The 12,407-nt window shown below is 40.1% G+C and overlaps 1 protein-coding gene across 2 annotated transcripts; it reads right to left on the bottom strand.

The window, feature by feature from the left end:
• Positions 1 to 202: 202 nt before the first annotated feature.
• Positions 203 to 5,979, bottom strand: LOC111946406 (ORM1-like protein 3). Of its 2 annotated transcripts, none has more exons than XM_023949503.1 (4): positions 5,674 to 5,979; positions 4,771 to 4,993; positions 4,521 to 4,672; positions 203 to 3,414 (listed from the first exon to the last, which is right to left on the bottom strand). In XM_023949503.1, exons 2-4 carry the CDS (start codon positions 4,942 to 4,944, stop codon positions 3,279 to 3,281), a joined length of 462 nt encoding a protein of 153 aa, XP_023805271.1. In that variant the 5' UTR covers positions 4,945 to 4,993; positions 5,674 to 5,979; the 3' UTR covers positions 203 to 3,278. The 2 variants fall into 2 exon arrangements, with proteins under 2 accessions (XP_023805271.1, XP_023805270.1); XM_023949502.1 differs by having other exon boundaries at positions 4,771 to 4,990; positions 5,673 to 5,978.
• Positions 5,980 to 12,407: the final 6,428 nt, after the last annotated feature.

Below are 12,407 nucleotides of genomic sequence, written 5' to 3' on the forward strand. Positions count from 1 at the left end.
TTGAATAAAATCAGAACATTAGGTTTTGTGTCTGTACATCTATGATTTGAACTATAGGAAATCAAAACATGTTCCTGTTGAAAACAAATCAATGCATTTGATTTGCTGATGGGTGTTCAGAATCCAGCAGACTAAAAGTCATCCGTCTGATCTGAAACATTGAACCAGCATGGAACGTGCAAACAGGAATCAAAGGAGAAGCTTTAAATTCCAAAACACTTTATCACAGAGTACCTAGTGTTGAACAAAAAAACTATATTCACATTGGCATTATTTTAATACATCCTCTTTGTTCCAGTTTCTGTGAAACATCAGCGACTCAGACATGACAGCTATGAAACCCAGAGATGGCAAAAGCACTTTGTTTTTCAGGGGAGCATCCCACACTCTATACAAAACATTTAACAGAAGCTGCGACTGCAGCTTAAGAAAACACATCCAACTTTAAAAAGTGCAGTCTTTGAAAACAACAGAACATTCCCTTTAGGATAAAAACATGAGGACACATTAGCATAATGAAATCTGGCAAATTCGAACAAAACTGCAAGTTTTAACGCTTCCTAAAAACCTAGATTAATGCATCTTCACAAACATGTCTGCTTAGCAAATCCACCTAATTTACAATGAAATCTAAAGTTGCTACATCATTAGTATAACTACAATTCTCTTTTTTTAATACTACTAAGAGTAAAGGGCATGATTAACACTGTTCAGGCAAATGACAGTAAACATTTGCAATAAAGTGTGCAGCCAAATTCTTCATGACTGCTCAGGATTTTGTTTCTGTGCAGAGGAAGTGTGAGTCCTTAAAGTCCACTCTGGTCATCTTTTGATCCATTTTCAAAGTGTTCCCTCTGGTCTTTTAATTAGGACTTTATTCACCAAAATCAAAATGCCTGAGTTCATTAGAAATTAACCTCCGAGTTGTGCGAGTGTTAGCGTGGATCAACTCCGCCCACCGTTCCTGTTGCTAGGAGCTCAAATAAGAACTCCTAAAATACTCAGAAATGCCATTTTGAGCTCAATTTTCTCTATACATGTCCTCCATCATCAATAAAATGCCGTAAAAACCTGTTGAAAATGCAATTTTCATCAGAATCGATCTGTTTAGGCAATCTTTAATTCTACAGGTGACTTTCCAAATCCTAAGAAGACTCATTAAAGGTACCCTGTTATAGTAAAGTCAAATAGTTTTTTTGGTTCTGGCTAATCTGTTTATCACAACCGTTCCTGTACTGGAAAATTCCAGCATTGCTACAAAGCCTCGTCTGTTTGCTCCCAGGGATTTTCCTGAAGGGCTGTTTTGTATTATAAAAGGTCCTAAAAGATAACAGATCATTTTAAGCATTCAAGCAGGTTTTTAGGAATAAAACAGAAGTTTTCTTACATTTAGTTAAAGTAGACTTTATCCTATGAAAATGTCAATTAGGGATGCACCAATCACTTTTGGGGGTGGAATTGATCAATTGTCCTTTTTCAGAGAGAGGTGAGCTGCAGATAAAGCTCTTTAACAAAAATAAATTTAGTTTATAAATTATTTACTGATGGCAGATACCCCATAACTTAGAATAAACTCATCAAAGTGACTTAAATTGCTGTTATTTTTTTAAATTACAAAAAAAAGTAGCATTTTAATGCAGTTTGATCAAATACGCCATTTTCCCCCAGTCTCTGATTTAAGGGGTGAGTCAGTGGGATTTAAAATTGTTGCGTTAAAAGCGTCGTAATATTTGGTTGCAGAAATATCTCTGTAGAAATGAAGCCATGGTTCAGAGGAGGCATTAATAGTGGACAGCTTTATGGTCTCTGCCAAGCTTAAACAGCAGCTTATGGGACTTTACAACAAACAGAGTTGAGGGGACCATCTTTAAAGTGTGCAGAGTCTGTAAACATCTATGTTTGTACGGTCTGTGCCCACAGATTCAAAGCAGATGTGAACATCACTCACTGCAAAAATATTCCAGGTTGTCATGTGGATATTTAACGATGACCTTTCCTCTTTTCCTGCCTGATTTAGGAAAAACTTTTCTCTTTGGTCACAAAAACATCCTATGGAGTAATTGTAACGCAGGAAGCAGCTGAGTAGGAACAACGACGGGAAGATTTATGAAAGAATCGAACCGTGATGGAATCAGCTCACTTCCTTCATGGATTACCCGTCAGATTATAAAAGCATATTGACCGTAATGCAGTGGCATAAAGCCCTCTGTTGATGCTGGGTTCATAGGCATGTCTAAACTGGACACATCAAGAACGTCAACCAAGGGATTTAAAAAAAGCAAGAGCTAAGGTTGAAGTGGGTTGGGCACATGAACCAGAGTTTGCTCCACCCACCTCAGCTTCAATCCAGGATATGGCGGTTTAAAAAAAAAGTCTTCTCCATTAATCACAAATAGATAATAAAGCAATCAAGACTGAGAACTATTTATTTTTCAAGAGCTGCAAGATTTGTTTTTTGTTTTAATTTGCAAACAGTGGGAAGTGATTTATTAGGATAAGGAGTGACAAAGTGGCCATAACTCCCAATAAACGGATCAGAAATAAAAAAAATAAAAATAGAGTTTGAAATTGGTGAATCTCTAATGAGAGATTTAGAAAATAAAATTACATTTATTAATCCTAAATAACAAAACATGATTGGTAGTGATTTCTGAACACATCTATTGTTCAGTTTATTGCTGAGCAGTTTGGAAATCTTTTCAGTCAAGAACTTTTTCCCTCACATTCTTAACAAGAGCCAGACTATTTTGCAAACAGGTCAAAGAAGGACAAGATGTCCCAATATGGAAACGGGCACATAATTGCAAGAGTTGGGTAAGGTTTTATTCCTGACCCTGAGCAGAGAAAGCTAAATATAAACCGCTGTGGTTCGTGGAGTCTGGCCTCTGTGGCGGTTCGCAGCTCCCTGATCATTTCAAACGTTACTGCTCTCCTTCCTTCAATCCCAAACCCAGGAGCCAGCTGCACATAGGAAGGAAGCTGAATAAATAAAATAAGAATACAACTACAGTCGCCCACCTTTGATACTGTTAATCTAAGATAAATTCCCTTTCAATTAAAAAACAAACATGCAGGCGAATCCAAGATTACAGATCAGAGTCATGAAACTTCCCTGTTTGCTTCTGTGCAGTACAGTGTCTCTAGCGAGGGTTAGGAACCATGGCAGAATCCTCCTGGGAGTTCCTTCAGAGAGCTGTGTTCCAGAAGACTGCAGAAGGAACTGCGAGTGCTCTTTGCTGTACCAGGAAAAAAGTGAAGAGGAGTCCGTCTCCATTCTGTCAGTATTTGTTAATCCCAAAAATTCTGACGCCGTGGAGCTGCGGCAGCTTAGGGATGAGCACAGTGAGCAAGGAAACGGTGTTGACCACAAAATGGACTCGGTCGTATTTCGTGTAGAAGCTGGTTAACAAATACCTGCATCAGAGGTAAAGAAAAGAGAAGGAGAATAAAATGTTAAGACAGGTTATCCTCTTTAGGGAAAATACCCATTAACGTCCCTTTAGAGCTTTTCCTTCTCACAAAAACCACAAACAAGATCAAACCATCATCCCACACAATCCTTATATGTTTGAGTACAAACACAGGAGGTGAATATTTCTGAGCTGACATGTGAGAACACGTTTCAAAATCAGTCAATCCAAATGAAGTTCAGGGGAAACACTGCCGTCACAGCTTTTACTCTCAACTGGCAAATGAACCCCAGAGAAGTAAAGACCCGTCTGTAACCTGAACTCTGGGTTAATAAAAAAACAAGCCAGGAAAGCAGGGGGAGGTGTTCCCGAAAACCATGAGGCCCCTAACAAGTTCGAAGGCTTGTGAGGAAAATAAGAGAAAAGCTGTGATTGTGAGCATATTTGTAAATGTAAACCTGAAACTAAAAGCTTAAAAGGAGCTCGGGTTCCATTTCAAACAAACTCCTGTGGTTCTACTTTCAACCTTAAAGCTACATACACATGCGCTCAAGAACGTGCTTCACACTGGACACACTGGGAAAGGCTTCTTCTTTTTCCACATTTACTAGCGCATGTCCGCCAACTAAAGTTGGAAGAGGCTTGGTGCAAAATGTCAAGGTGGTGTAAATCTTGCGATTTGGGCATTGAATGATTTGGTTTATTGCTAGCGTAATTGCAAAACAGATATGCGAGAGTGGCCTTGGTCTATCTTTATTTGAAATCAAATCAGACCAGATAAACCGCCTACACTCCAAGTTTGGTGAGTTTCATCGCGCTTCCGGCAGTTTTTCCGTCAATCCTGGGCCACCAATACGCCACTACCAAATCCAAGTCCCTGATTGGTCAAAGTACAAACTGGTTTAACTTACAATGTGTGTTCAATGGGGACTTGTTTTATACATAGAGCCCGAAAACGGTCGTAAAAGCTTGCGTAGCTTCGCCGGAATGCAAGAAAGCCGTGAAATGCGCGTTTACAAAAGACTTATTAGGAAGTGGCCACTTGAACATGCATTGCCTAGGGCGGTGTGAACATTGCTTAAAAACGAGACGCGTTCTCAAACTACTTACAAGACAATAGGTGTGACAGTGAGGAACTTGCGGGACGCAGTGAACTGCACACCGTAGTCCATCTGCTCCCAGTGTGTGAGGAGGCGAGCTTTGCCCTGATCTGGCGTCTGGAAGGGCGTCCCTTTGACTGTGTGAAGGAGCAGATACATGCACTGCAAAAGAGAAAAAAAACCACAAAGTTAACTTTCATGTCCTACTCAAAAAAATGCCAGTTTTGGCTTCTATGGTAGATATTTTTGGCTTCACTCACCAGATTGTGGATCATGTTGGTGAGGGTCCAGACAACTGGGACGCTGACAAAAGGGATGCTGAGAAGGATGAGATGAAGGAGGCCGATGCTAAGAGTGTAGGAAAGCCACATGCCCCTGCTGTTCATCACCCGGGTGTTCGGGTTCACCTCGCTGTGTGCCGTCCCCACGTTCATGATGCCAATACTGCTGCTACCCAGCCGTAGACTTTTTAGCCAGATACTAGTTCACAGGAGAAAAACAAAGACGTTCACGGATCTGTTTGTCTGCAAGCGAATGCATCGGAATGGAGCGGAGCAGGGAGCTTGTGGCTTGTCTTTTGTTTTTTCAAACAGTATTTTTCGTCTGCATCTGATTGGTACCGATTTAAATCAAGAAATATTCAGAAATGTAAGTTTAATCTTAATTTTCTTTAATATATATGTCCTCCACCATGAGAAAAATGCTACCAGAACATGTTTGAAACACGATTTTTTGATTTTTTCTTTTAAAAAATCCCAGCAAAACATTAAAGAAAACAGCTAATATTAATGTCGAAAAGCTTTAAGAATAAAAACAAAATAAAAATGTCCAACTAGTGCACCCTAGCCAGCCACCTGCAAAAATTACCTGTTTTTTTGTTCGCAAAAAACACAAATAGAAAGATAGAAAATTTATACACTAAATATTTAAATTATATATATAATATTTAAAAAATAAAGCAGTAAAAAAGAGAATATATATGCCGCTAAAAACTGCAAATATTTAATAAACAAGGTGGTAGAACGTTATTCACTAACTTGTCCAAACTCGAGACAAAATGAACTGCAATAAAACCTCTAAAGAAGCGAACTTAAAGTATGTCCATTTATGCAAATTATAGCTGAGAAAAATTAAGGTGTAAGTTGATGTTTTTAACTCGTACCTGAGGACAACAGTCCGTTATCTCAGCTTGTGTAAAGCGATCCGCTAGTTGTGTAACCGGTGCACGCGCTGGTCCACTGCCGTCGTTAACGCCATCTTCCCGTCCCTGCTTTGGTGGTCATACTGTAACCGTCCGCTCACTGGGACGCAAGCTACCGAGACTGCTTCAACTTTTACTCGCTCCTCTAGCCAACAGCTGGTGAAAACACCGCACACGCCACAAAGAAACGTCAGCGATATCCACTTTCATTGCCACAGTTTTTGATCGCATTTTGCTGCTATTGGCTGTAAAAGGTCATGTGATAAAAACTAGCCTGCCACGGGCTGAGCTGATGAAAGAAGTAAACCACGCCCCCTGCGTCATAGAGGAGGAGGCGCTTAACAAAATGATTGACATTTAGAAGCAGCTTTAACAAACAAACAGATCGTTCATTAAAGTAGGGAAGTTTTTAAATAAAAAGGAATTTTTCAAATTAGATTTTTTTTTTGAAACACAGATAAAAAACAAAAAACTAGTAAAAAAGTAAAGTACAGGCATGAAACAGAGCAACTTTTATTTTATTTCCAGTAATGGAAAACATGAACACTTTAATTTAGTCTAAAAGAAGGTCTAAATAAGCTGTGAAAAAATAAAAAAAAAGTCAAAGCAACCAATGAAAAAAAGAAAAAAAATCCATTGACTTATTTTCTGTAAGTTATTTGGCTCCACAACTCCTCATAAACACTGGACACTTATCTTTTATTGTCATTTTGATTTGATTTTAAATGGTTTATTTCAAGCAATCAAATAAGACTAATACACAGAAGCAATAAAATAATTTATTGTTTAGTATTTATTATTATTTGCTTTTTTAGGAGCTATGGAAAATAATCAAATCAACGTTCATGTTGTCTGATTAATAAAGTTTTTTTTTTATATGGCCCAGTTTAGTTAGTCTGTTTAGTTTAGTTAACCATTACCTATTAAGCTGTATGACTTCATGTTCTTTATGATTTTATGTTTATCAGAAAGCCCAATGAGATTACTTTTGTTGTAATGTTGGGATATATAAATAAAAATTAAATTGAATTTATTAATATGTTTGCATAAAATGCCATAACTGAATGAGATGCAATTTCTTTCACCTGATATTTTTAAATTCTTTTAGTACTTGAGTTCAGAATTGTGGCTGCGTTGTTGGAAGCCCATTCAACGTCTAAAATGAAGTGGATGTGGGCTGAAATATGTGAACCTTGTTTACTAGGTTTCACTCACTAAGAAATGTCAAACTATTAAAGACAATCATCTCCACCAGTAAGAGATTTTTGTTAGCATACGAGAAAACAAACACGACAATGTGGAAGTCATATTAGGACTCCTGAGCCTCATTTTCTCCTATGAGCTGGAGATGGGAGGGGTGGTCAGGCCACAACCTACTTTTAACTGGAAGCCTAATGGTCTACTCTGTTTCAAACACTGAGACTGTGTACTTTTTCTTTCAGTCAGATTAAATGAAAGACAGAAGGCTCAAATTTACAATTACCTTTATTCGTATGAATCCTGAGAGGGACTTGAGGCGGGGGTGCCCAAAGCTGCTCTGGTTATGATGACGTAAATTTAAGATGAACTTTCCTAAGACTTCAGACCGTTTAGTGACGCAGTGTCTGTGTGGAGTTGAAAAGGAGGTGGATTTTTTCCCCTGTTCTGCAATAAATGAGTGTAAAGAAAGAGAAGATTTTTAAAATTGACAGCTCATTTATGATTGGGCAAGAGGGTGGGTCAAGATATGGTTTGATAGAAGTTGATAAATGATGAAAAACAGATCATTTATAATGAATATCCAAGAGATGAACTTCTGCTGAACTTTGTTTTGTAAGATCTAACAGTTTATATTGAGTCACTGAACTGAATTAATCTCTTTTATAACACATTCACTATGGAAAACGCAGTTTTCTCAGACGCCTGATAGAGATTAGCTCTGTCAAGGTATCAAGCGTTTGTCTTCCTTTTGAAAAATTAAGGTTATCAAAACTAGACACAGTCACTGTTGCCCTATAGATGACTTTGTTGAAAGATGTAACAACTTTATAGACCCCTCCAACAACCATTTTTCAGAAAAGCAAAGAACCTTGTCAGGAATTTGAGTGATAGGTGATCGGTGAGCCTCATGGTCCAAAATTAACTTGCGGATATGTTTTATTGATATATTTTTGAAAATAGTTTAGTGTTCAGCCAAACCTGGTGGCAACAAACAGAGAGCTTTTGCGTATATGTGCGTTTTGGCTTCCGCATTCAAAACTCTTGCATTTATGCATTGCTGCACAAGTTTTATGTTCATTTTTTTGGGCTCTACCTACAAACCGTGTGGCCACTGAATGCCAATAGAAAATTAAACTAGTTAAACTTTGACCAATAAAGGATGTGGATTTGGTTGTGATGTATGGGTTGCATCCCTTTCAGTTAAAGTGATTGCCAACCATTTGAACGTTGATCATGGAGGAGTAATTAACAATTACAGTTTGTGCCCAGGCGCAATATATGACACCAATTCTTTCATATATAAAAACTGGAGCAAGATTTGCACCACTTTGACATTTTTGTCAAGTCTGTAGGTACCTGAGCTAGTATCGGGTAGTGACAGTCCAGTGTGAACACCATATGCATGTCAAATGCCTGGTGTGTACATAGTATTGCTAACTCGTGTTATTTCAGTGTTTGCTTCCACTTGTTCGCCCACAGCATGCCTGTAGAAAATAATGTGCATGGACATTTTCGCTTTACAGGATCACCGAGGGATATTCGACTTTGATATCTCCCGCAGGCCATCTGTGTGCCCCATATAGGTTTGCCCGTTTTTCAACCGCAGACAGCCCGTATCCACCCGTAAAGGCAGTTGTGACTAAGGCCATACCTGCTGTCAATCTCTTGCTGTTAGCACAAATGCTAAATCTTGCCAGGCGCTACAAACAACATTTTTCTCACTGAGGACATAAACCACTAACTCTACTACTGCATCAAACTGAGCAGGACCTCAATGCTCCTGCAACAGGACGCTCCTGGCTAAACATGCAGCTACAGACAGAGCAGCTCCTGCTAGAGGCACTAACTCACTATGCTCCCCAAATCAGAGATCAACAGTGTCATGTTTGACATCACAAGATAAGTTTAAATAGTAATTAAGGCCCACAGGCCCACTTGCATGAAATGTTACACGACATGGACTGTTTCTAAAGGTACGTCTGCGTACCGTGGCATCAAATAGCTTTAGCTTCTTGACAGTGGACTTGTATGTTCATAGCCTTAGGAGTAATACCTGTGTAAACTTAGATCTTTGTTAGGAGCAAACTGGGGATGACAGAGGAGTGAGGTCATTTGTAGGAGTGAACTAAACACCATGAATCGAAACTTCAAAAGGGGAAAAATGGATTAAAAAAAATGGGATAAATAAATTTAAAAAATTCAGTTAAACAAAATCATTTCATTATTGTTCTTTTTTTTCCTTTTTAAGGTTTTAATTTTGAAAAAGGCATTGTTTTACATGGACAAAAGCAGCATTGGAGCTTGTAAATTTATGGCTGGGGAAAATCTGATAAATATAGATTTTTTATTTTATCTCTAAGAACAGATTAAATGTTAATTTAATAAATGCAAATGATCCGCAAAAGTGTAGCAGACCAGCAGATGTCACCAAGAACACATAAAACTGGTTCTAGTTTGTGCTCTTGCAGTAACATCAGTGCAATTTGTGGCTGCAACAACATCCCAGGAATGATTTAGTTCTTCTTGAATGTGGAGCTCACAGGCTGTTTATACACTTTTTTGAATAATAAAAGCAAAAATGTACAAATACTTGTTTAAAAAGAAAGATGTTTCGATGTGTGTAAAGATGAAAGGTTGTGATATGCCCCACAGCAGAGTCTCTCACCAATTTTTATTTTTCTCCAGAACTTTCCAACAATTTTTGTTTCAGCTGTTTACCCTCTCTGCTTAACTGTTGGGCAACATGGTGATGCTTCTGAATTCATGGGAGTTGCAAAGCTAGAAAGGATTAATTTTGAATTAAAAAAAAGATGAAAAAAGGCAAGAATTCAATAGATCTTCAAGAAAAAACAATGTCACAAATCTGTGTCTAATGAAACTCAAGGAGAGCAGCAAAAAAGTTGGCTTCAAAATGACTGAAGTGTGAAACTTGTCCATGAGGTCAAAAGTGATGAGGCTCTTTGCAGCCTGTGGAAGAGCCAGTTGTGACAGGACAGTGACACTGTTGGGGCGTTTTTTCTTCCAACAGGATGGGTGGACTTATGACCCAGGCAAGCTTGGATGATAGCCGCGCTGGAAAAGGCTGACGCAGGGAGTCCATTATTACCCCTGGAGGAAGCTGAGGATTAGAACACCAAAGAATTTCAATAAAAGAAGTGTCTGTTTGGGGGTCGGGAAGGGGCAGAAGGATGGCGAAGGTAGTGGGGTGCGTGGGGGGGGGGTCCCTTATTGTCCCAACAGTGATTGAGAGTAAGAGGAGGGGATAGCATTGTGTTTGTAGCTTCTCTTAAGAAGCTGCTTATTAGGGGGGATGGCTGAGGGGGGAGTTAAGGGATGAGAAGGCTGTTGACTCTTCATCTTTTGTGAATAAAGTCCCTGGCACATCGCCCTCTTCTGTCCTTCTGTCCTAGACACCCTTGTTTACGAGTGCCACGAATTCTGTCCTTCTCTGTTGGGGACCCCCACCACTTCCAACCTGCATGGCCACACATTGTAGAGCTTAAGTGCCCTTTAATTAGGCGGCCTCAGTGTCCGGCTGAAGATTGGTGTGGGCTTAGGCTTTATGTCGAGACACCAATTGAGCATTCCTCACGGCCGAGGGATGGAGTGTTTGCTGCTCTAATGAAAAAGATTTATTTGGGGGCCGAGCTCTTGTCATCTTTGTCCCCTTTCTTACAAAGTCCGGACAAAGGTTTTGGTTTTATCTTTAACACTGTTCCACTTACAGGACACAGTGTTGGATGGGGCGGCGGAGTCTACGGAACGGAGACTGCCAAAAATCTGCAGACAAATATGACAATGAACAATGATTTATTTCCCTTACAGACAAAATACGTTGCACAAAGGGACTTCATGACTCAGCTATCATCAGTTATCAATTAATAAGGAAATTAACCTGGAGAGGGAGCCAAAAGAAAAACAGCTACCATCACTTAAGTGGTTCAAATATTTTCTTTTTCCATACACAGCTTTGTCACAGCAATGGAGAGCATCCGATTATCCTGGTGGCAAAGAGCGCAGAGGAGAAGGGGGGGGGCATTGGGAATTTACTCAAGTATCCCAACAAAATGAGTAATTTCTGGATGCTCTATTGTGTGGGGGGCTTACGTGCTGAGAGCTCTGAAAGGATGGATACAAACATGGGAACAAGTGACATAAAGTGAAAGATTGGAGGAGTGGGAGACAGAGAGAGCGGATGAAAAGAAGTTTGTGAAGGGAATGGGGTGGGATTGGGCGTGTTCAGAAACTTTGGAGCTGCTGCCCTGTGTGTGTAGATAGCCTCCTAATCCTGGTTTTATTGGCTGCCTGTGTCCAGCTTCGCTGATCGGATTGAGCAGGAATGGTCTAGTGGTAGGGGGGCTTAACACATGTCCTTCTTTGTGGAAATAGGCTGATTAGGCCTGAGAAAGAGCCGGACCTGGTTACGGGCTTTCTCAGGTCACCGTAGAAACCAGCCTGGTAGGGGACCTCTGCACCCCCTTCCTTCTGGTGCACATACAGTTTGTCTTTTTGCATGTTTCGTTGAGTTGCATCTCAGCCTCCGGAGCACTCCACGCTACCACTACACTTGTGGCCTCAGTCTGGGAAATGTGGTTTTAATGTTGTTCAGGTTCAGACCGCAGACTGATTCTTCTGCCCGCACTCATAAATAAGACCACTGTCACATTCCCTCCGTTCATCCCTGGCTTTTCTCGCTGTCTGTCGCTCTTACACAGCAACTGTCATCCAAATCCCAGAGCTGAGCTCAGCACATTTCAACCTTAACACACAACAATGTTTATAATGGAAAACAGTCGTTGTCAGCACCACTGCGACATACCGCATCTTGACTTGAGGGGGGAGAAAAAACAACATGTTTGGTATTATTCAGAAGACTCCCCACCACAGCTGGCCTGAAGCAGCTTGTGCAGATGTAACTGCAGGACATCGATCAGTTATTGCCATGTTTACCCCTAACCGATTTCTTCTGCTTTCCAAACGGGGTGCGGAAGCAGAAGCCTGTTTCCCTTCCCTTCCCAGTTCGGTGGTGGGGGCCGCTGACCTCTGGACCCGGCAGAAACTACTCAGCCTCTTTTCCAAAGGGATCATCCTCCCAGTTCCTTCCGAGTCACCTTCAGACTATGGACCTTGTTTGTAGCCAAGAGAGAAAACACAAATGGATATCCCATCAGAAGGATGAAGTATTCATTTTACATGTCCACGGGTCATGTTAGTACGTTTTTGGCAGAATTGTGAAACTGTTTGCTTGAAAAGTCTTTTCAATATGTCAAAATGTCTAACCCAGTGAGCTGCTCAGAATTTGGGGGGATTGCAACATCGCAGACCTCCCTCAGAATTGCACCTTCATCATTATTTCATCCTATTTGAATTGATTTGTTTTGACATGTAAAGATGTTTCATCTGTTTTTGTTCAAGTATTAAAAAGTTTGGTGGCCCAGAAGGGTCACAACAAAACACATTAACTTACCACACAACACATTAACTCACAACACAAAC

Source organism: Oryzias latipes, chromosome 19, assembly GCF_002234675.1.
Source record: "Oryzias latipes chromosome 19, ASM223467v1".
Lineage (NCBI taxonomy): Eukaryota > Metazoa > Chordata > Actinopteri > Beloniformes > Adrianichthyidae > Oryzias > Oryzias latipes.